The 24,238-nt window shown below is 41.4% G+C and overlaps 1 protein-coding gene across 3 annotated transcripts in view; it reads right to left on the bottom strand.

Moving 5' to 3' along the window:
* FAM53B (family with sequence similarity 53 member B) overlaps positions 1-24,238 on the bottom strand; it is a 149,273-nt gene that overhangs the window by 69,153 nt on the left and 55,882 nt on the right. For all 3 annotated transcript variants that reach the window (XM_066620969.1, XM_066620970.1, XM_066620971.1), the window contains one exon: positions 4,286-5,067. In XM_066620969.1, the coding sequence (XP_066477066.1) occupies positions 4,286-5,067 (782 nt within the window). The remainder of the gene's footprint in view (positions 1-4,285; positions 5,068-24,238) is intronic.

Here is a 24,238-nt window from a genome sequence, read left to right as displayed (position 1 = left end):
CTAATTTATTTAGTTCCTCCTTCCAGATGGTGAGATCACACAAGGCCCCACACAAGAGAGACTGTTCACTCACAAAGACATGGTAAAAAAGATTTTGTATTGTCTTGCACAGCAGGAACCCTGCTGTACAGCAGAACATATTGTGCTGCTCTTTGTCACTGTCAGATACAGTACACCACTGCTGCTTGGGGGCACCATGAAACACAATGTATATTTAGAGTGTGAAAACAGAACTTATAACATGGTTGTTATAAATACTCAAAAGTTAGTATGGCACACAGCTCTGCTCTTCCTGTTTGGCAATTTCCAGGATCAAGTAGGAATAGTATCCAAGTATTTTGGATTCAGATGAACAAGCTACAAAAATAACTACAGTAGGGAGAAGTAATCTGGAGAACAGCCAGTTGCATAAAACATGGATTTTTAGCTGAACCATAATGACAAGAAAGTCTCTAACTTAATAGTTGTTACACAAATTATCTTATAAGCATATTTATTTGAAGGGAGTTTGCTTTCTCCATCAAGGTTCCAAACAGCCAGAAAGAAGCTAGCTTACATATGATTATTTAGAGTCAAAGATTAAAACAAGATTCAGACATACGAGCCATCGCCTAACATTATTTTATTAATGCAACTACAGGGGGCTGCAAATGTAATTGCGGTAGCAGTGGGGAGAAGGGGGTGCTTAATCTATTGTCTGTTTTTCAAATACAAATTGTTCCCCAGCTGCTTTTTCCCTGAAGGAGAAAATAATATTAGTATTAGGATTGGTAGGCTACCATCTATATAGAGAGAGTGCTTTATATAGAGTGAAAAGATGGGCAGAGACTCTGTCTATTTCAGATTCAGGAAATACAATCTATTTAAGGAGACAACAGAGAATGGGATGAAGGTGGTGTGGAGTTAACAGGGGAAGTGGAGGTAGTTGCTTGGGGTCCTTTATCTTTTCATCTGTAGGTCAGAAATGCAGCTGGAGGGGAAGCGATTCTGATTGGAACGGGTGGCTTTCCTGAAGAGAAAGCATTAAGCACATACATGTACTACTCACGTGGCTCCAATCAAATGCAGAGCCCCCTGTTGCTGTCTTTCAGTAAAAGCAAACAACCATCTGGAGACCGATCGTCATGCATCTCTCAAATCTTGTTGAGTGTGGTCCTCATTAAAAGTATCTCAGGCACTGGAGGTTTCAAACCAGGACTTCTAGCAGCATGGCTCAGGCACAGTGACCAGAGTTATCAGGCTGCTCTCTGGTACACACAGTGATGCTAACACAATGGCCAAAATTGAGACTGCTCTTCAGCCCAGTTGACTCAAGGGCCCAAGGACCAGCCTATAATAGCTGTTGACCAACAGCTTTGCCTGGCCTGCATAAAGCAGTACTTGACAACCCATTTGTCCTTGACCTCCTGTCTCTGGTCCCTTTGATCCTCATTTGCTTGCTCAACAATCAGATTCCCCTAGTAGTGGCCTGCCTTGGAGCCAGGTCAAGGCCTGGTGTGTGAACAAGCCCATAGCAGTTGAACAATATTGCCCAACAGGGAAATTGATGTCATCTTGCCTTTTGGTGTAGAGCCAGACAGAGCAACTCACCTTCAAAGCTCCAAGGAGCAAGTTCAAAAAGGCATCCAGACAGCTCAGTGGCAGTGCCATTCAAGGGGGCTTGCAAAGAGCAGAATTACTGTACTGTTTTCAGAATCACTCACATTTGCCTTTCTTACACTTATGCTGCCACAGCAATTATAAGCCTCCTACATTCTCCTTTAATGTGTGTTCAATGTACCTGGAGCCCAATCTAATGACAAACTAACCCAGCCACAGGGGTTCATTTCATTCAGTGGTCCCTGTTACACCTTTTGCTACCAACTTCTGCTACTTTGTTGGATACTAGCTTGGAACAAGCAAAACGACCTATATATTATACCTGTTAAAACACACCTAACTATATATTTTAAACTGTTTCCACAAGTACAAGAAAATGAAAAGGTCTTCAGTGATACTAGCTGTGTGATTTCAACACGGGACATAAAGTATAATAAGATTGTTTTTACTACCCATCCAGTTTATTAGCTAATAAAAGCAGCTTAGCATATTAAATTTCACCCAAAGCACATTTTCAACTGCAGAACAGAATAATGTGCTGCGTTTACCCCTGAAGTCACCCGAGCATATTATTTTCTTACCCTTTTTATCTTCTGAACTTCTCTAGAGAAGGAAAAACTCATTCTCTCAAACACAAAAGAAAATGAACTTATTCAATTGCCCATTGAGTCATGAAGGATTGTAAAGCATCAGAAAAGTTCTCAGAAAAGGAAAACAAATGAGTTTCCAGTGTCAAAAGTCATTCTGCCAGCTAAGGGGAAACAGAGGACAACAACAGCTTTGCTAATCTGCTGTACCTGCATCGGAAATTTGCTGTTAACAAAAATAGATTGCGCAGTCATGTGGCATCATTTATTAAGAAGGATCCCAAGAGATCTTAATGCAACTCAAGGCAGTCTGAATTATGGGACGGGATTGATTCTTCATGGAGACGCAGCAGCTGCTTTAAGTACACAAGGGCAATGTTAACTATGTTGAGAAGGATATTATAGCCAGTGGAAACTTGGCGGGGGCAGAATGAGAGCTTTTTCAGCAGGCAGAGGGCAATAAAGTAAATCTGGAAGTAGGCCAGGAAAACAGGATTAATACACTACAGCAGTGGTTCCCAGCTTTTTCCTCACTTGTGTACCACTTGGCAGCCATTTCACGTGTACCATTTCCATAAACTGCACCCTTCGTATTTGCAAAATGTTTGTAATTTATATAGCTGATATTATTTCAAACGCATATGTTGCTACTGTGTTTTTGCACATCCCTGAACACCCTGGTGCATACCTTTATGTGTACACGTAACCCACCGCACTGCAACTACGGAGGGGAATAGGAAAGCGATCAGATCTTGAAACCCTAATTTATCTTTAACACAGGCCAGCCCACTCCAGAGGCTGACTGAGGTGGTTGCCGCAGGCAGCAGATCAGTGGAGGGTGCCCGTTTCTGTGTGTTTACCTCCATTTCTCCTTTTCCTACAACTCGCTGCAAAAGGAAGAGCAGGACAGAGTGGAAAAGGAAGTGTGGAAAAGGGGACTACTCACCTCTCTTTCACACCTTTTCTGCTTCATCCCCCTCTTCCTTTTCCAACCCAGAGTGGGAAGGGGGAAAGCAGAGGCTGGCACATCACCAGGAATTCTGCATGCTATTTCAGGTGCCAGGAGGTCTTTGGCCAGCCCTGACTCTGGCTGATACAAAAGTATCGTTGTACTATCAGCAAGTGCCTGCAAAAGTGCTATTGCCTGCAAGTTACTGGCAATAGAAATACTGAATCATAAAACGTTGGCTGTTACGATAAGAACATAAAGCTGGTTTGGAATACTGTTCTTTGAAGAAGCATTGCAGCTTAGTTATGGTCATATACTTTTAAAGCCCCCATAGCAAGTAAAATTGATCCTGGACATTTAGAATTTACGGAAGCAGCATCTTCTCTTGATATGCCCCACACATCACTTATCGGTTCACACTCTGAATTTCCAGCTCAAAAGGAAAGTTTTGCCATGTGTTATAGTAACTGAAAAATGAAATGTGAGAATTAAGTGGAAAAATACAGAAGCCAAGGCTCAGCTTGAAGGCAGCAATGTCCCCAATTTTGAGAATTAAACAGAAAAAAAGCCAACACTAAGTACCCTTGAGGATTCGTCCGCTTTGCACAGCATGTGCTCAAAAGTGCCCCTTCTCAATTTCATGAAGGAATTCAATTTTTTAAAACAGCCAAAGTACCAGAAGCACATTCTGCCTACCTATAGGAAGCACAAGGGCATTCTAATAATAAATACTGAGCTGTGTTCTAATAATACTGAGCTGTGAGAAATTAAGGTATCCGAGTCTTAGATTATTAACAGGAAAAGGTTTCAACAGGTAAGTTTTCTGAATAGGGAATGCGCCTGAGTTTTGCACACTCTGAAGGAGCAGGGTCAAAAACTTCACATCTTTTAGAAAAAGAATCTGTATCTTCCTGACAAAAAGGAATCAGGAACCAGTAACGATGACCTCTACCACCCCAAAATAAATATAATGTAGAATTCAATCAGGTTAAGAAAACACTCAGCTTCCTGGTTTTCTTAATTGCGAAACATCACCACCTCAGTTTTCATTCAGAGTGTGGCATGCTGTCTATATGTAATATATGCCTTTTGTGTTTTATAAATGTTTGGCCAAGCCACATTGCTCCTCAGTGATGTCATCAGTTCTTACCTGGGTCATCTTGGCAAGGTCCAGTGAAGGTCTTTGTTCCTTTACCTCTTCAGGCCGCCGTCGTTTAATTCCAACTTTCTTGTCATTGAGAACACATGGCTGGGACCGGCTTCGGGAGAGCCCATTGGAGCGCCTTGTGAGCTCTGGCGTCGAGGCGGGTGTGCTGTTTGCTGAGGGCAGACAATATTCCGAAAAGGAAATCTGATCATGGGAGCAGGAGAGTGAACGTTGGATGTCAACCCTGCCACATTCTACAGAACTGTGATCGTTGCCCCAAATATCACTTGTTTGTCCATAAGTGGCTGACCTCCTCATTCCTTGGCATGGCTGACATCCAAATCGGTTGCTAAATCCAGACTGGTCATAGGAGGAGGATGAGAGAGTGTTTGACCTGGAAGGGAGGCTAAAGCTGGAACTCCTCTGCATGGTTGCAAATCCATTGGAGTAGCGCTGGACACTTCCCCCACTATAACACCGTCTCTTTTCTACCGGAGTCCAGACTTTCGATCCTATAGGCCTCCATGAAGCCCTGCAGCTAGACATCTCATCAGAAAAGGAAAGAGACCTACATTGGCGCTTGCTGGGAGGTGCTGAGGCATTGCCATTGCGGTCACTAAGGCTGAGGTCTTTGATCAAGTTGGTCACCGAGCATGTGCTAGCTGTTTCTCTCTGCCATATGGAGCTTTCTTCGCTTTTGTCAGGCAAGCAGTCCCAAATGTTGGTACTTGGCTGCTCGATCTGGAGGGGACATTTCCTGCTGAGATCTCTCCATCTGTCATTTTCTAGTTTAGAAATGATAGAATGACATATTCATCAGCACCAATTCACCATATGTTTCACTTGCTATATCATTCTTTAAAAGCAAAAGAAAAAAAAATCTCATGAGACATTTCACTATAAATTAGCCAACACTCAGAATTTGGTTTGACAAGTAATTGATTTCGGATGATGGAAGAAACAAGTTCATCATCAAGGGACAGCAGAAGTGGTGATACTGAAGGACAAGCCACAAGAACAAGTAGCAATATGCCCTGGTACTTCAGTGAAACAGCTAAAAAAAGAAAAGCTATTTTGGTCTCAACCGACTCATAGAGGTGGCACTTTCAAAATGTAAATGCTGAGTTTTAAAATAAACAAAAGAATTTAAGATAGAGCATAAAATCAGGATTGGCATGACAATGTGAATAAATAAATGTTAAATAGTAACAATACATTCAATTTTGAAGCTATTCAGCTTATATAAATTGATGAAGTAGTAGTGCATAGTAGAAGTTGCACAGTAAGTTGCACTGCTGAATTGGCCACTGATCCATCAAGAAGGTCAATGTCATCTACAGGAACTGCCAGCAAGTAGCCAGGATTTCAGATAAACTCTACCTAGCAATAATAAGCACGGAAGGCAGGTACACTATCATTGAGTCATAGTCTTCCCCTCAAAAATCTATGGTGCCAAGGATGAGATTCATGCCCCCAGATCAGCTACCTAGCACACCAGTAGAGCTCTCTGACACTATGAACAATTCTCAAAATCCTATTCTTGGGATTGTCTTCTACACACCCACCCCTGCCCACCCTGCCATTCAGGCCCTATTCGAAACACACATGGTTCTCATATGCTGCTCTATTTCCTTATAGCAAACAAATGCAACTGCATTTTGTTCCCATGTAAACATAGATAGAAAGATGAGTGGTTTATGCTATGTTGAATCCACACCAAACCCCAACTGAAAGCAAGGGAAAAGTATGACATTTTTAAAAACTGAATGGAGACCACAGGTCAAAAACATTTAGGAAATCAGTACAACGCTAGTTACTTGGCACGTTATTTTTTTAAAACTTATTCATACTCAGCCAAGGAAGGCAGAAAATAATTGTCAATTGCCAGCAGCTATTTTTTTTATCACTTGGCTTTGCAAACAGATACATGTTGTATTGTATACACAACTGTTGCTGTTAGATTTTCATGTGATTGGGTTCAAAATGATGAAGACAAGTAGGTATTGAAGTTGGAGAGACAAGCACCCTATTCATCAAACTAAAGCTCTATGGAATTCAAAACCACCAACAGTGATGATAAAATACTTCCAGTAACAAAACTGTTCAGAGTCAAATAGCTCACATTTACAGGCCCAAGCTGATGGATGTCTGTGGTGAAACTCTGATTTTCCCTTATTGTTCTGCATATTGTCACTGGATTTGGACCTTCCTATCACCCTGAAAGGCTCCTACAAATTATCCACATCCTCTAAGGACTGCTGAGTCATTCAGATGGAGTCGCCATTGGTCCTTTGTTGTCACTGTTGTTGACTTTCTTTGAACCAGAACAGAAAGAGCTTCGGGGCAGCTAACTGGACTGCAAACCCCAACTGATTTCCAAAAGTGTGAAAGGTAAAAGGGTGCTCCCCCAAGTATCAAAGCCCATAGGTTAAGCCTCGTTAACACCCGCAGATTAAAAAACAGACTCATGCATCTTCCTTTTAAAAAATCTACCCTGGTCCAATGTGAGGATCATCTGATGATTCATGCCGAACTAGGTGTGGGTGCAAGGACTATTAATCTGGACTAGCAAGAGTATGTAGGGCAGCCTAACAACCCACTCCTATCCCTACCAGCTCATAGCATGCAGCACCACTGACAGAGTGGGTGCTGCATACTATGGGGATATGTGTGAACAGATGGCCCAGGAGAGGCAAGTTAACTCCTCTTAGGCTGGCTGACCTCTGATGGGTCTCTTTTACTGTCATCAATCTGAGGAGACTCCTAGGGATGGGTCCACACCAGGAAGGAACTTGACATGTGTTATTACCACCAAGATTCACCCACTCCCATTGCCAGCTTGCTCCCCACCCCAAACCACACCAAATTCTCCCATAAACCAACCCCGCTGTCAACCTTACCAGTGGCAACAGAGGATGGCAGAGGTTCAGTGGGCTGCTGTCGCCTACATGCAGCCTCAAGCTGTTTGTGGTGATGGCCGTGGCCTACCAAACAGTGGAGCAGCTGCCACACCACCGGCTCAGGACTTATGATGGCAGATCGCAAGATCTACCACTATAAGCCCAGCAAAGGATGTGGCCTAGAGAAGATGCATTAGTGGGAAGAGGCATGAGTGGTTTGTTTTATTTTTGACTAGTCTTTGCCAACCAATACCACCAAAACTGTCCTTTATCATTCTGCCCTTCCTTAAGTGCCTTATTTTTTATTTTTTTACTTTACACCTTGTTGTTTGATGTTTTATTCTTTTAATAAAATCTTACTATTTTGATTTGCCTGGTCTCAGTTCACTCAGGGAGAAGCTTCCCAACCTGCAACTCTTTGCTACTGTTTGGCTTTTAAGGGGTCCTCCAGGGATTAGAGCAGAGGTGCCCAAACCCCGGCCCTGGGGCCACTTGCCGCCCTCGAGGCCTCTTAATGCAGCCCTCAGGGAGCCCCCAGTCTCCAATGAGCCTCTGGCCCTCTGGAGATTTGTTGGAGCCCACACTGGCCCAGCACAACTGCTGTCAGCGTGAGGGCAACTGTTTGACCTCTCGCGTGAGCTGTGGGATGAGGGCTCCCTCCACTGCTTGTTGTTTCACATCTGTGATGCAGTAGCGGCAGCAAAGGAAAGGCTGGTCTTGCTTTGTGCAAGGCCTTTTATGGGCCTTGAGCTATTGCAAGGCCTTCATTCATTCATATAAGTTAATCTTTAATATATTCATTTATGAAAACTTACGTAAATTTATTCAAATTTTAAATATAAATTGATTCTTTTTTTTTCCCCCAGCCCCCGACACAGTGTCAGAAAGATGATGTGGCCCTCCTGCCAAAAACTTTGGACACCCCTGGATTAGAGGATGGTCTTCATTGTTCTTAGAGAGAAGTTTCCTCAAGGCAGATTGCTTCCATCTGGTTGTAAGTAATACAACCAGATGGTGGTATTAGCCACCTTGGGTAGTGGTAGCCATCTACTGTTCCATTTAAACCCAATTCTGGAATGAGATAGGCTAAAAGTGGGTGCCAGATACCATGCCTATTATCTTACTGCCACAGTGCCTTTGATTGCATGCACACTACTGTTGACTTCTTTTAACTGACCTCAGCTACATGACAATCGAAATGTCACAATCATGGATACAGCTATCAGTTCTATTTCTGAGCATGGGTTAGTTTTTTTCCTCACTTTAATGAACACAATGCAAAGCAAGAAATACACCTTACAACAATTACATCTATGTTTAGATATTGCTTATTTCCCCCACTGTATTAACTGTAGCGAACAAAACATTCTCAGGTCAGGTCACCAGACAAAAGAAACAGAAATAGAAGCTAATTTTTAAATGGCAAGTTGCCATGACCCTCAGGATCCAGACATCACATTTTAGAAAGACCTTGGCAAACCTGTAGAAGCGGATACAGGATACCTCTCTCTTTCAAAATCATTTCTGCGCAAACAGCTATAAATCTTTAGAAGAGAAGCATCTTTAAAAATAAAATTGCCTTAGGCAACACTCTCAACTTACTCCTTTCCACTTTTGCACTTTGCAAAATAAACTGCTTACCAGCTTACAATATATATTATTTTGGCCTTTCAGTATCCTAGAAGGAAATATACTATGGCAGTATCCAAGTTGTACAAGGATTTTGAGATCAGAAGTTCTTTAATGATGGATCAGAGTCCACAGAATAGGTCATGGAAGTCTTGTAAGTGATCTGCCCCAGGCCGCTGTCAATCATCTTTGCTAGGCCTTTGCTTGATGAGATCGAGCAGAAAGTTAAAATAGTCAGCACAAAAACAACAAGCAGTAAGGAGGCTGATACAGAGGTGGAACCAGGAAATAAATTAATTTGAGTTTGGTTATTCCACCCCCCCCCTTCAAAAAAAAGGCAATGAAGGAAGAGGTGGAAGAGGTGTTTGTTTCCAGTGAATAAGATAGGATTATAGCCAGGGAGCTTGATCTGGGGTGGTCAGAAGCCTGTGCACTGCCCCATCAACAGCTATCACAAACATGCCATAAGGCACATTGCTGTGGCCAGGAGGGAGAGGCGCTGGTAGGAGGACCAAAAGGACCATGCAGTAACAAGTTCTCCGCCAGGCAGCAGGGAGGCATTCCGGGGAGGGCTGGTTCAGACATGGGAGGGGAGAGGATGGCGACAGAGGCTGCCACCAAATCCTATCCCCCTTCCTGGGCCTCAGAGCCAGACACAGGTTTCATCAGTACTGAGCCAGCTAAATAGCTGGCACAGCTCCAAGTAGACCCATGGAGTCTGTCCCATACACAGGGTATGGGGTCTGTCCCATATACAGGGTATGGGAACCAAGGTTTCCTTACCTCGAGGAGAGCTCCAGCAGCTTTCCCAGCCCCAAAGGATACAGCTGAAGCCATTTTGGCACCCCTGCACCATGACATAGTGCTTAGGATTGGGCCCTAAGACTTACTGAACACAGTGAGTTTACTTCTGAATAAAATAAATGTTTTCAAGTTTTCAAAAACTTCTGGTGGTGAGACTGCTACTCAGAACAGTCCCCTGAAACTGCAATACAAGCAGGGATGAGTTAGAAAAGGACTGAAGAAATGGCTAACTCAACTTTAAACTCTGACATGGATTTACAAGTTAAACTCATCACTAAAGGAAAAAGCATTTCTCTTATCTAAAACAGATGATATGGAGGATGGAAACTGCCAGAATAATGTGGGAGAAGCTAGTTGCCATTTTAATTTTTTGGACACTACATAAAAGAGTTCATACTTGTGACTTCATAGTCTGCAAAAATATCTTCATATTATCAATTCAGTGTTGGTCATATCTCATTAACTGAAACAATTTAGAAGAGTCTCTCGATCCAAAGTCAATCCTAAGAAGTCAGAAATTTTAGGTGTTACACTCCCTCAGGAATTTCAAACAATCTCAGAATCCAGAAGTGCATAAATGTTTACTCATAGTGTGGAAAAAGTAAACAGAGACCCATTTTACGATGTCTCTCAGTATGCCAGGATAATCATTCAATGAAACTGAAAGGTGACATATTCAGGATGAACAAACAGAAGTACATTCGTCATGCTGTATTACAGAAATTACTGCCAGAAGTCTAGCTGTGATAGAAATATAAAAGGATTGGACAAATTAACGGAGGATAATTCCATCAATGAGTCCTGGTCATAATGGCTATACATTAGATCCAGTGCCTCTGAATATCAATTAAAGAAAAGCAACAGGGCTATTTGCCTTCAGGGATGGTGAGCTTCCCAGAGGAAACTATTTGGTGACTATGGGAAACAGGATACTGGCCTAGATGTGCCTTTGGTCTGATCCAGCAGGGCTCTTCTTATGTTAGTTTTCATAGTAAGAAATTGGAAGGAAAGCCGGGGACATACCTTTTTAACATATATTTTGATGTTGGCCAGCCACAGCAACTTTATTTAACCCTTATTTAACAAACCTTGCTTTGTTTTCCTTTCAGACAAGGAAGTATTACCTTTATTAAACTATAGCTGTTCCAAATCAACTTACAAATGTCAAAGTACACATTCATAGAACAATCCTAGATTTGTAACTTCAGGTGCCATTTTCAACCCTTTGCTCTTTTCATTCTGGCAGAAGATGCTATTTTTTGGCAGAGCTGAAAAGGCTATGAACAATGTGTGCGTGTGTGGGTTTTTCCACCTAGAAGTGCTTCAGGCTTGTTGTGGACAAAAAGACACCAGAACTGTAACTACATCACAGTTCACTGTGGGCTGCTTATTCATTTAGACATCTCACCTGCCTCTGCTGTGGTTAACTGCTATTAAGGTTTGCTGGCTTAAATGCGGCTGACATTAGCCTCATTAAGTAACAAGAGGCAGAGAAAGGCAACCAGTTTTAGGCTATTATCATCAGTGAGTGCTGCTTTTTTTTCATTCTCTCTTTTTTTTTTAACTTTTTCCTTCTCTCTCAAGAAACAAAGAAAATCAGAGGTTTGGAACTGAAACTGCTTATGCATGAAATATGGTTTAACCCTATCTGAAAGCCCACTTACGATGCTATTCAGCACGAGACTAAAATAGACTGAGATCATTTCTCTTTGACATGATTCATGCTGATAAACATCCGTGTTTTTTTAGTGCTTACAGACAAGCCCAAGTCACTAGAATGCAAATTTAATTGTGCACTGAATCCAGCTCAATCTCAACATGATAACAATTTGGATAAATGAAAGGGCTATTTCAACAGAGTGACATGGGGGATTCAGAGGTTGAGTGATGAAGGTTTGAATAAGGAGAAATTCTACTCTTGAGCAGTGTGTGCATTGAATATCAATATATAGTTGGAGAGATGCCTGCTAAGCAATAGGTGTAATAATATAAGTACGAAGAAAAGGGGATTACTGTTATCAGCAAAGGATGTGGGGAATCAGTCATTTTCTTTGCTGCTCTCCTTTGTAATCTAGAGACCAAGTCCTTTGAAGAAAGCCTCTGCTAAATCATACCAATGCCTCCAGGCCTTCATTTTATCTTTTAGATATGTTTTCATTCAAAATTAACTGCTGGCATGCAAACATAATCCCTCCCCCCCATTCCACATGCTCCTCCCAAGCTTCCTTTGACTATTTTCTTTACTGCTACCTCAAGCACAGGAAAATATTTCTATGCTGCTGGCACTTACAGCTGCTGTTGGGGTGCTCCTTTGTGATCCCCCAAATGGCTTTTCTACTTGCTACAGAAGGAAACCAACACCCTTTGTCTAGTTACATTCTCATGATGTCATAATTCTTTTAGCAAAGGTATGATCAGAAGACTACACTGAGGCTTCATTCAGCCTTGGAGGTGGATACAGGAGAACTTACAGAAGGGAAGCTGATGTTTTCGATACACAGTCTTAGCTTTTGCTCCTATCCATTTAAAGCCCCAGAGGTTGGAACAAGGTAACGGAAGCACCAGACCTCAACAGGTATCACACAATTAGCGGGGGGGGGGGGGGGGTCAGTTAAACTAGAGTAGAAGATCTTCCCCTTCAAAATCCAAACCAGATTAGTACCATGATGTCACTTATCCAAATTTCTACCACCACAGAAAGAACACATGATTCCTGGGCAATCTCCTAGCTAGACACTGATCATGATCTGTTTAACTTTAGCATAGCAAGACGGCTGCATTGTGTGCTCTCACACCACACACTGAGACCTAGATACGATTTGCACAACCTTATTTTAGAACAGGGGTGCCCAAATCCTGGCCCTGGGGCCCTTGTGGCCCTCAAGGCTTTTCAATGCGGCCCTCAGGGAGCCCCCAGTCTCCAATGAGCCTCTGGCCCTCTGGAGATTTGTTGGAGCCCACATTGGCACAATACAACTGCTCTCAGTGTGAGGGCAACTGATTGACCTCTCATGTGAGCTGTGGGATGAGGGCTTCCTCCGCTGCTTGCTGTTTCACGACTGTGATGCAGTAGCAGCAGCAAAGGAAAGGCCAGCCTTGCTTTGTGCAAGGCCTTTTATAGGCCTTGAGCTATTGCAAGACCATCATTCATTCATATAAGTTCATCTTTAATATATTCGTATATGTAAACTTATGTAAATTTATTCAAATTATCCCCCCCCCCCGGCTCCTGACACAGTGTCAGAGAGATGATGTGGCCCTCCTGCCAAAAACTTTGGACACGCCTGTTTTAGAAGAATCACCACAAAGTTGCTTTTTTTGGCCATTTGCACATAGTAAAAACTTACCTGTGGAAAAGCCCCACCTATTAAAATCAAAAGTTTACAAGACAGCTTTGCCACATGAGTCTGAGTCTTGGTGACATTTCTATCTTAAAAGTGAACATGTTAATCATCTCTTACACTGGAATCAGTGTCCACATTCCTTGGAAAGGCATTCGGGAGTGAAATTTAGGGAAAGAATCAAGACTTGGCAATGCTTGATGAGAAGGAATACAGAGCTGTCCACTAAAGGAACAAAGCTGTAAGCCAGTTTTAGTTTCTTATTGACGACATAATTTTATGAGTTAGACCGCTGCTGCACCAAGGGCTCAGCTGAAGCAGGCCACTGGCTAGGCTTGAAAGACCTGCTGCAGCTGAAGCAGACTGGGTTGCCTTTGCAAGCAAAATGATCTTGCTGCTTCAGCACTGTGCTATTCACTGTGGGTTCTTTCCCACCTCAATTTGCCTTAAGACAGGAAGTGACAGTACTTACCCATGACAAGAATACCATCTGATATTAAAACAGCGGCATTAAAATAATACTGCATAATTGCATCTTAAAACAGATGTGAGGAATGATGTCTAGTGAAAGATGTGAACGCTTAGTTCAAAGAGACATCGTTAGAACAAAATGATCCTTCTCCATTACTTTGCAGAATGTTTTTTTAAAAACTGCCAATTTGGTATATTTTCAAAAAGCATCATCCAGTTTTAAACCAGCAATTTTCAGTCACAGAGATAGGAAACAGGAAAGGATTCTGCCTAGCTATTGTATTTTATTACTATATAAACATGTATTTATATAGACATTCCTTTGGTGCCCTCATATTTCTCAGGTCTTATAGCACAATCCTATGCCTGTCTACTCAGAAGTCAATCCCTTTGAATTCAGTGGGACTTACTGCTAGGTAAGTGTGTATTGGGTTGTAGCCAAAGACAAAGTGCTCTTCTAAAGAGAACAAGAATCTTTTCTTCAGTTATAATTATTGCTATCCATATTCATAATATTATGAAATACTTTTTAATTTAAAAGTTTTCAGTACTGTGCAGCAAAATAAAAGTTGTATGAAAAATTAAACAATCCAAACACAACAGAAATACATTATAATTCAGAAGTTCACAGCAATGCAAAAATAAAACCATTTAACCAACTCCAGGGAAACCTTTCTCAACAGTAAATTTTTAAACCTACATTGGAAAGAGAATAAGGATGCTATAAGGCAGAACCCATAGGATGCTCTACTGTATAGAACCAGAATCATACATGAAGCCCACCTGGATGAACTCATACTCCAATATTATGTCCTTCAACTACCTGAACTATGCAGCATGTTCGGTTGTCAATTATGAATAATTAGCCATAACCCAAAAAGCATTTACAAAACAGCAACCAAAATATTTGTACTTTCCATCTTACTGAGAAACAATATTTGGCTCAGTATTACTTGCTTATGGAAAATAAGTGATCTTACTTAATAACCATGAACTGTATGAGTATAGAGTTAAAAAATAAAAAAGAAACCCTGTCTCTCATCACTAAGTAGATATAATTATGCATTGCACGTGGGGCTACATGATCCAAAGTTTTGGAGTATGTTCCTAAGTGGTATAAAGGTATCTGTTTATTTGCAAAACCAAGATGGTTTGAATTGCAACAGCAATCAGGTACTATGCACGTTTCATAGAATTTTCAAGAAATACTTGAAACTCAATACAGAAAAGTGGATATAAACCATTTATTTAAATTACAGCCAAATCCTATTTTCTGGTCTCCACCAGAAGTATGTGCAATCCTCAGGCAGAAGCACCAGGATGCAGGTGGAAGGGCTGGATCCTGTCACACTTGCCGACACCATTAGACAAGTCCATCATCAGTGAACATCTTCATTTTTTAATTCCATTCCCAAGCTCTCTTTCTGAATAGTTCATATGATTTACTAAAGTTATACTGAAATGAAAAAGTTTCTTCCATCAGCTGCAGCCCCCACCCCAAATTCTATGAAGGCAAGATTGCCTCTACACTGTCTACAGCAGGACTAAAAGCTATACCTGGCAATCCTCTGCCTGCCATGCAGTTATTAAAGAGCACAGAACCACCACTGAGGATGAGATACCTATTTGGAAAGTCAGCAACATGAACCAAGGAAGAGAACTTTTGTTTCCTCCCTGCAGCTTTAAAATTGCCATCCGCCCTTTGAACTACCAGAAATATAAACGGGTTTGTTGGCTGACATCATGCAGATTTTATCAACTGAATTTCTTAACCACAGAAAAATAAGAATTTGTAATTAAAACATTCATGCAACTTTAACTAGGCCAATACAAATGCGGAGTGATAATACTTTTATGGTTCCTTTTAATACATAATGTATTATCCTTCTGCTCAAGTCTTCTCTAGGATATTTTCCTGTGACACCATTTGTATCAAATAATTTACTGCAATTATTCTTCAAGCAATTATGGGTTTTTCAATATACTGAAGCAGGGTGGGGTATAGGCATACACACTGTACATAGCACATGGTATAGTCTTTGCCAGTATTTTATCATGCAGCTCTGGAGTGAAGCACCTGCATGTAATTCGTTTGCTCACGTAGCACTTTACTATGCATGGAACATAAGGCAAGCAGCAGTTTGTACTTTTCATTGTCCTTTCTGTTTATATGAAAGATGTGGTTTCTTGCTGTGGAATGAATTTAATGGTGGTAATTAACTGATAGCAATCCTAAAAAGAACAAAAACCACACCAGTATTCCTGCTTTCCCAGCTGTAAAGAGCTGTCTGGCATTGCAACAATCTGCCGCCTGTTGCAGTTATGGGCTCGCTCTCATTTAGACATTCTCAAGCAGAGGCTATCTGTTAAAGATACTGTCACAGTTGCCCATTCTGAGCAGGGGGTTGGTCCTGATGTCCTCCAAGATACTTTCCAGCTCTAACATTGTATGATTCTATGTTTCAATAGGAAATTGAAAAAATGAGAACAGAATGAACTAAGTGAATGATCTCCAAGAGTATGATGCCGTTTGGTTAGTCCTTGGAGGAAATCACCAGTAGCCCTATATAAAAGCAGGATACATATGCAATCAAATATTTTTCTGAAACAAGAACATTTGACTGCAAAACAAAGCACCACACAAAGGACAAAGCAGCTTGCCGATCAACTGAACCCAGTGTTTTTATTCAGACATAGGTATTCTCCAAAGTGTTCATCATTTCTTTAATCTGCCATATTAAAAAGGGGTTCTTTCAAATCAACAGCAGTTTAGTGAAGATAAATATGGATTTTCTCTCCAGTACTCCACTTCTGTCCCACATTTTTGATGTTTATTTTCTCTTGTTAATGCTGGAGCCAACAGGATAGGACAAGTTACAACCCTTCTTCTGCCCTTCCCCTTCAGGAGTAGTAATTTGCAGAAATAAATTATGCAACTTGTAGCAATTATGGAACTGACCAGAGGAAATGTGACCTTGGACTTAAGTGGTATCCTGAACCTGGGTCTAAGATGTAAAAGTTGTGGAACTAACTGGAAACAGTGACCACAGTGCTATCAAATTTAAGATGCCCAGAAGTGGAAAATTGGCAAGCACGTCCAACATGGTCGTGTTTGTCTTCAAAAGGGGGAACTTCTAAAACATGAGGGGACTAGTTGAAAGGGAATGTCAACAGGGTCAAAAGCCTCCTGGAGGTTATTTATACCACAATAACAGAAATTCAGTTGGAATGTATACTACAGGTTAAGAATTACACCAAGTTCAGAAGGATGCCAGAGTGGTTAACAGAGTCAAGGAAGCTACAGAAGTCAAGGAAGTTTCTTTCAGAAAATGAAACAAAGGACATCATATGGAAAATCAGATGTAAGTTAATGATGAGGTACTGTATATGAAAAGTCTTTGATGAGCATATTGCTAATGCTGCTTGAAATACAGTGTAGAGTTCGGGTCACCTTATCTAAAAAACAAAAAGAATTGGGAAAGGCATAGAAAAAGGCAACCAAAATTATCAAGGGGTTTGACTACCTTATCTATAAGAAAAACTACCTCCTATCTATGAGGAAAACTACTAAAACCTTGTTGACTACCTTGTCTATTTGGCACTTTTTAATTTAAAGAAAAGAAGTGATTGAGGGGAGCTAGAAGTTTATAAAAAAAAATTTTTAAGTTGTGTTATTTTTCCCCCTCTCTCAAGAGTCAAGAACTTGAGGTCATCCACAGTACTTCTTCACAACATGCATCTTCAATTTATTATTATTATTATTATTAACATTTTATTATTAATTAATTAATTATTTTATTTTTAAAAAATTTATTATTGATTTATGGAATCCTCACAAAATGTGGTGATGACCACCACCTTAGATGGCTCTTAAAACTGGATACTTTCATATAGGATAGGTATATATTACTGGCAGTAAGTCATGCGGAACTTCCATGAGGTAGTTTCAGAGGTAGAAGCTCTCTTCAATTGTTCCCTTTCCCATGGAAATGGAATATGTGAGGCCTTTCCCAGGAGCATGTGCTGTAGCCCTGCACTCTGCCCAGTGGCATTGCTAGGGGGGGTGCAGGGGGTACAGGCTGCACCAGGTGATGCAGAGGTGACACCACCACTGGCCAAAAATTTTTAAATCTTGGTATTTTCGAATAATAGCATCATATTATATATTTTTCAATGTGTGATTTCATGCAGAATGCAATGAAACAAACCACACTGAAATATCTCTATTCTATCAAATGTTACAGCAAAAAACCCACAAAAAAACAGTGGGAGCATCACCATGTCTACTGCTCGGGACACTGCCCCGGCAACTGCATGGGACAAGGTCCATCATGGGGGTGAAGCACTGGCCTCCCGTACTGGGTGACGCAAACCCTAGATGCCACTGACTGCCAACAACATTCCATTTAGCCCTACCCCCTGTCCTCCCCATACCTCTTGTCTGAAGAGAGTTCCAAGGTTCCAGGTTTCAATGGTAAGAATAAGCTTTCCTCATATTCAGCAAAAGCTGAACATTGGGAGGGCAGGACCTCTGACACCTCTGCCTGATAAGAAATTGCTCTCTCATCTGAAAATCTGCTCAGACCCTCAGACCTCCACAGCTATTCCCCAAAGAAACTGAATAACTTCTACTTGGGACCACGTGACTAAGTGCAAAGTATAAGAATGGGCTGAAAAGAAACTAAAGAAGATTGAAACAGGGTGTGGCTACTCCCACACATATACACTTCTGTTTCTGCCAAACACAGGCAAGCAACCCCTATTGCAGTTCACATTAGAGCCAATTCTCCAGTCTCCTAGCAAGAGATTCAAGGCACTTGTCCCCAATGCAGTCCATCAAAATGCACCCAGTGGCGTAGCTAAGGAGGTACACAGGGCAGTAGTTGCACCGGGCATCAAGCTTAAGGGGGGTAACAAGCTGAGCTTGACACTAGTGGCCAAAATTGTGAAAATCTTGGTATGTATGAATAATACCATCATGTTGGAAAGGTAATTTCATACAAAATGCAGTGAAACAAACCACATTAGAATATCTCTATTCTATCAAAAGTTATAGCCAATTAACCAGAAAATGAAGACACAACTGCCTTTATGGAACAAAAAGTGGATTTCTTAACTCAAAACTGACCTATGAGACTGATTGTTCTGAGTGCCAATGAGATGTTATTATGATACAGCATGGAACCAATAACTTTTTATTTACTTAATTAAATTTGATTTTATTATGGAGCGGGAGCTACAAAATTTTCTTTGACCTCGGGTAGCAGATAGATGCCTTAGCAATGCCACTGACTAGGGGGAGGCAGCAGAGCAAGTGGGTGGTAAGCCGCTGGGGAGGGGAGATGGACTCCTCCCAATTTTCACTTTTTAAAAAGCCCAAGCGTGACGTCACTTCCGGTTGTGACATCACTTCCAGGGCAACATTTTGAACTTCGCACCAGGCTACAAGATCATTAGCTACACCACTGAATGCACCATCTTGATAGCATGAACTGACACTGAACATTAGCTGCCGCAAAAGTGGAATTATTTTTTAATTTCATGGTTACATTGGCCTGGAGAGCTAAATGTAGGTAACACATATGTGAGAATATTATTTCCTGTCAAAAATACATGAAAGGTGCCAGTTGTAGTCCTGAAAGCCTAGCACGGGCTGTGACCATCATAGTTAAGGATGATCTCCCCCACCATATAAGTCGACCCGTAGGTTGCAGTCTGATCATTAAGGGCCCAATCCTACCAATGTGGCATGCACTGCATCCTGCAGTAGGGGAGGAGCAGTCACAGAGGCCTCCTCAAGGTAAGGGAACATTTATTCCCTTACCTTGGGGCTGCAATGCAGCTGAATCGGTGCTGGAAAGTTGGATAGGATTGAGCCCTAAGTCTTGTTGTCTATTCTGTCCTTATAGTAGGATAGGATGGGTAGGAGCTGAGCTGAGCTTTTCTCTGTTATGGCTATCAAACTATGGAACCTTCACCCTGAAAATGTTAGAGGGACTACTTTTTTTCTGTACCTGTTTAAACTACAGAAATGTTACTGCTTCTTATTTTAACATTATTTTATGCACTTTAAGGCAGCAACTGTTACCCTGCACATGCCTGATCTAAGAAGCTAAGCAGGGTCAGGCCTGGTTAATACTTGGATGGGAGACTGCCTGGGAATACCAGGTGCTATAGGCTTATACCATAGTCTTTCAAGACTGAAGGTTGCCAACCTATATGCACTTTATATTTGTGGCTTTGATGTTATTTTTTCTGTAGCACTTTGAACTAGCAGAAGATGTGGTACAGAAGTACTTCAAGTAAATAAAAAAGGAGGATGAAACAAAGGCAGGTTTTATTTCCTATTGTAATAAAATCATTTATTACATGTACATCCACTTTCCTTCTTGTCCTTTCATAGCGCTCACTAAAATCATGACAACATAGCAAGGATTCTTTTTGACATAGGCAGAAGGGCTGAGGAAAGAGTGCCAGGAAAAGTTAGGCATGCACATTAATAAGATCTCATTAAATTCCATTCAAATAATTCTAAGCAGTAAGCAAATAGTTTTGCTCAGCAACCGAAGTTTACAGAATGACACCCATATAAAACCCAGAGGCAAAGTTGTTGAAGTAAAATTCCCAGTGACTAATTCTAAATTAAAAAGCATTTTGAATTATGAAAAGGTTGGAACCGGCACTTTCTAATTGCAGCTCTTTCAAGCCGTGGGAAGTGACTGCTTGCTGCACTGACAGAGAAGTAAACAACAAAAAACTACATCATGAAGGACTGCAGTCTGCCATGCCTTTGTCCAAATCAACAGGTGTGCACGCACACACGGGACCAAGACTCCCTGGCGCCTAAGGCAGCACACCAAATTCTATTGACACTTCTTCAGCCGCTGATGCTTCTCCTCCTGCAGGCTTTGAAAAGAAAGACAGGAATGCTGTGGAAAAGAAAGTGTGGAAGACAGAAGAGTCACATTCTACATTTGCCAGTCTCCTCTTCTACTCCTTTACCCTCTTCTTTTTCAAATCTAAGCAGCCAGAACAGAAGTAGAGGCGGGCTGGCAGATGGAGGCTGACTCCCCGCCAATCTGCAACCTGAGGCAACTAGCTCAATTGGCCTCATGGGTGGGCCAGCTGTGATTAAGAGAAAGAGAGAGAGAGAAATCGCCCAAACCAGAGCTGACTAATATACCATACAGATATAATTTTCTCAACCTGTTTGAGAATTGTCTTAAATTGTCTTAAATTTCTGTCAGCTTTAGTCAGATCACTGTTGTTTGGCCTGCCAGTTCTAATGCATTTCCAGTAAACAACATGGCTGACCTACTGGAAGCAGAAGATGCATACAGGCACAGTGTTGTGACAGTACCACTAACAGGCACAAAACAGTTGATTATTTAGTTTATTGTTATATTTTTACCCCAATGGATGTGAGATGCATGCTGGGTTGTAGGTTCCAAAATGGTCATCTTTATTCCAGGCCTGGTGAATTTGACTCAGAACTGAAATGAGATCGATGGGATTTACCAAATACATCTTCCATTTCATGGAGGTCAATCTTCAGGTTTATTGGAAAAACATTAGAACTGGCAGGTGCTGCTGCTAAGTTGTGAGTTAGATTTTGGTCCAGTTTTAATTAAAACTTAAGAACATATACTTTTCATTGAGGAATAGAGTACCCCTCGCCCAGATCCGTGGGTCCCATATCCAGCGTTATGCATAGTTCAGTTATCTGAGGATTAAAAATCTTTTTTTTAAATTTCATAAAGTTCTTCCTTCCATCTCAAAAGCAGATTGCAGTGCCTCACCCTCCCTCCAGCCTGGAGGCGCTTCAGAAGCCGTAAACAAGAAAGCAGCCAACCAGCCCGTCACCCAGGCAGTATGCCTCTGAGTCTTAACACCTGCCAGCTAAAAATACTGTTCTGTATAAAGCAGTGATTCCCAAACATTTTAGCATCAAGACCCACCTGAAAAAGCAGGTTCACTTTACCAGCTACGCAAGCCTTTGTGGCTATAATGGTGATTGGGCAGGAGTGCTTCCCCCCCCCAGTAGCTGGTTGTTTAATCCTTGATGCACATGGCCTAATCTACCCTGTCAGTATCTCAACCAACCAAACCTGGGTTGCAACCCACTGGTGGGGTCCAGGACCCACAGTTTAGGAACCTCTGGTTCACTACTATCCATGGTTTCAGGCATCTGTGGTAGAGTCTTGGAATGTATCCCCCACAGATATGGGTGGTACTATATTTTTTTCCACTTCCTCAGTCTTTCCATTATCTCAGGCACTCTTAAGAAGCTACAGAACCAACATTCTCAACATCTGTTGAAAGGTTCTGTGCCTTCAGTGCATTCTGAGCTCATATACACATACACACGGCAAGGTATTGTTTAGCCTTTCTGAAAAGTAAAAATTTATATCTGTTGAACTTTCAAAACATAAAAAACCTAGAATTGCCCAATTTCCCACTGGCAGCACTACTTTGGATAAAATAGTTTGGGAGTTATAGTCAACATTTTTCTTTACTGTTTACAGAGGAGGAGGTAGCTATTGGTCCTGCCTTTATAGTTGCTTCATTTCATCCATCTGACACAGAATATATCACATTTTGAAATTATAGAGACACACTGCCCAATTGTTATGCTAAATCAGTTTCTCATTGTGACCCTCCAACCACTACAACTGCATCCTTCTTGACTAAAGAAATGTAATACTGGCCATCTAGAAGGATAAAGGAAAAATCCTGGTCCGTAACAGCAACAATTTATTTGCACATGATTCAAGAGCTACTCAAGCAAGACATACAAAATTATTCTTGCTCAAGGCTGAATTTAAAGCAATATATTTTTCTTCTTTCATTCTTTTTCAGTAGAATGAAGCCCAGAAACAATCTTCTATTTTATTACTACTACCATAATTTTTTTTTAAGGAGTTGAGTTGCTGCTGTTTGGCAAATACTGAATGAATACTGAATGGAGGATCAGGTGGTGTTTGAGGCCTTTACAGATATCTGCATTAAATATTCACTAACAGCCCAATGCTGTCCTGAGCCTACGGCAACAGACCTCGCAATCCACTGCCATACATCCAGTTAAGGAGCAGTAGTGCTGCCATTGGGCACTCTGGAGCCACCACAAATGGCAAGAGGCTCTGTGCACTTGCCAACAGCTCACTCAGGCCATACCAGAGCAGGTAAGGTGATGGAGGGAGGCGCTCTGGACTGTTCGTGAGAGGATTGGGGCAGTTTGGGGGAGGAACCCGGTGGTTTAGTGGTAGGACGTGGTGAATCTCAGCAGCAACAGTGTGCTCTGGATCCTATTCCCTATTATCAGCCCAAACCCACCCCCGACTCTCCTTGGACTTATACCAGCAAGAGCCAGTGTGGGTCCAAGTTGGCCCAATGACAGCCAGGCAACCTACAGAGAGGAAAGTCTAAAATATTTATACTTACCTCTCCCAGGCAGTCTGGTCATCCCTTCCACTGTGGAGCATGCAGTGCAACTGCATACTATGGACTTGTGGGGTATAGTATCAGGCTGTCCAACTTCCATCCATTTATTCACACATCTAAGTTCCATCTCCAATTTATTTATATAAATTTTATATTTATATTTTCCGGCCCTCAAAACCATGCCAGACATTTGATGTGGCCCTCTGGCCAAAAAGTTTGGAGAGCCCTGATTAGAGTGATGATAAACAAAGGAGTTCTTAGGTGCCAGAAGATCTTGAGTCAGCCCTAAGGATTCAATTTAAAAAGATGTTTCTTATTCTTGTCCATTAAAAGGTACATACTTTGTCCAAATGTCTCCCACTGATATACCAGTTATATTTTCACTCCTTTGTTTTACAGGGGCATCCTTCAACAATGTCAGTGGGCAACACTAAGTGACAGTGAGATGGAAATAAAACAAAGCCTAAAAAGGGAAACTGCACTTTCCCTGAAAGCCTCACAAACTAATGACAGGCTCCTAGCAGTAATTAACATAATATGAACGACAATAACTTATGTAGGGATTATGGTTATGAATTCTAAAAGCAACTAGAGAATCGGCACAGAGAAGAGAGCCTACAAATTAAAGTAGACAGCTCACAAGCACAGCAAGCAGCTGGCAAATGATTAATTGAGGGTTTGTACTGATTTTTGGTTACTGTGATTTAAGAAAAGCATGCCTCATTTTTGTTTCATTTTTTCAGTCATTTGGGATTCCTGTTTTGTTTTTTATCAAGCTGAGTTGTTTGAAGCATTCCTGTGTAAACTGTGGGTAATTAATGGAGTCTAAGAACAAAAATGGGACCAAGGGGAGGGGTATTTACACTCAAGACAAAGAATTTCCACAAAAGTGTTTGGCTTGTCTAGTCTCCTCCATGAGGCAAGATGGTTATTGCTGGCAGGGCCAAAGTAAAGCTTTCCCATACCTTAATGAAGCAGGAGTTAAACATCAATCACCATTCCCAATTTGCCTTAGTCTATGCTTCAAAAGTCATGGTGGCCTAGGCTACAGAACGATATAAGTCTAATGCCAGGGCAACTCAATGCCTCTCTCAAGGCAGTGTTCCCCGGTCTGTGGATAGACCAGCTTTATTAGTTTCCACAGTTTCTGAAAGCCAAATGGATAATTAGTTCTCATGATACCCTATCTTTCCTGACTGAGGAGACAAGAAAACCAGCCAAGCTTTCACGCCAATCCCCAGATGTCCCATGTGACTTCCCAGTGGTCCAAATCTTAATCCAAATGTGAAAGGATGTCTTTGTCTCAATCCTTTGCCCAAGCAACAACTCAACTATCTAATCGGAAATAGTCTAGCAGTTTGAAATTCACA

Source organism: Tiliqua scincoides, chromosome 3 (genome assembly GCF_035046505.1).
Source record: "Tiliqua scincoides isolate rTilSci1 chromosome 3, rTilSci1.hap2, whole genome shotgun sequence".
Classification (NCBI taxonomy): domain Eukaryota; kingdom Metazoa; phylum Chordata; class Lepidosauria; order Squamata; family Scincidae; genus Tiliqua; species Tiliqua scincoides.
The sequence above is the reverse complement of the archived record's forward strand: the minus strand, read 5'-3'. Positions and strand labels throughout refer to the sequence as shown.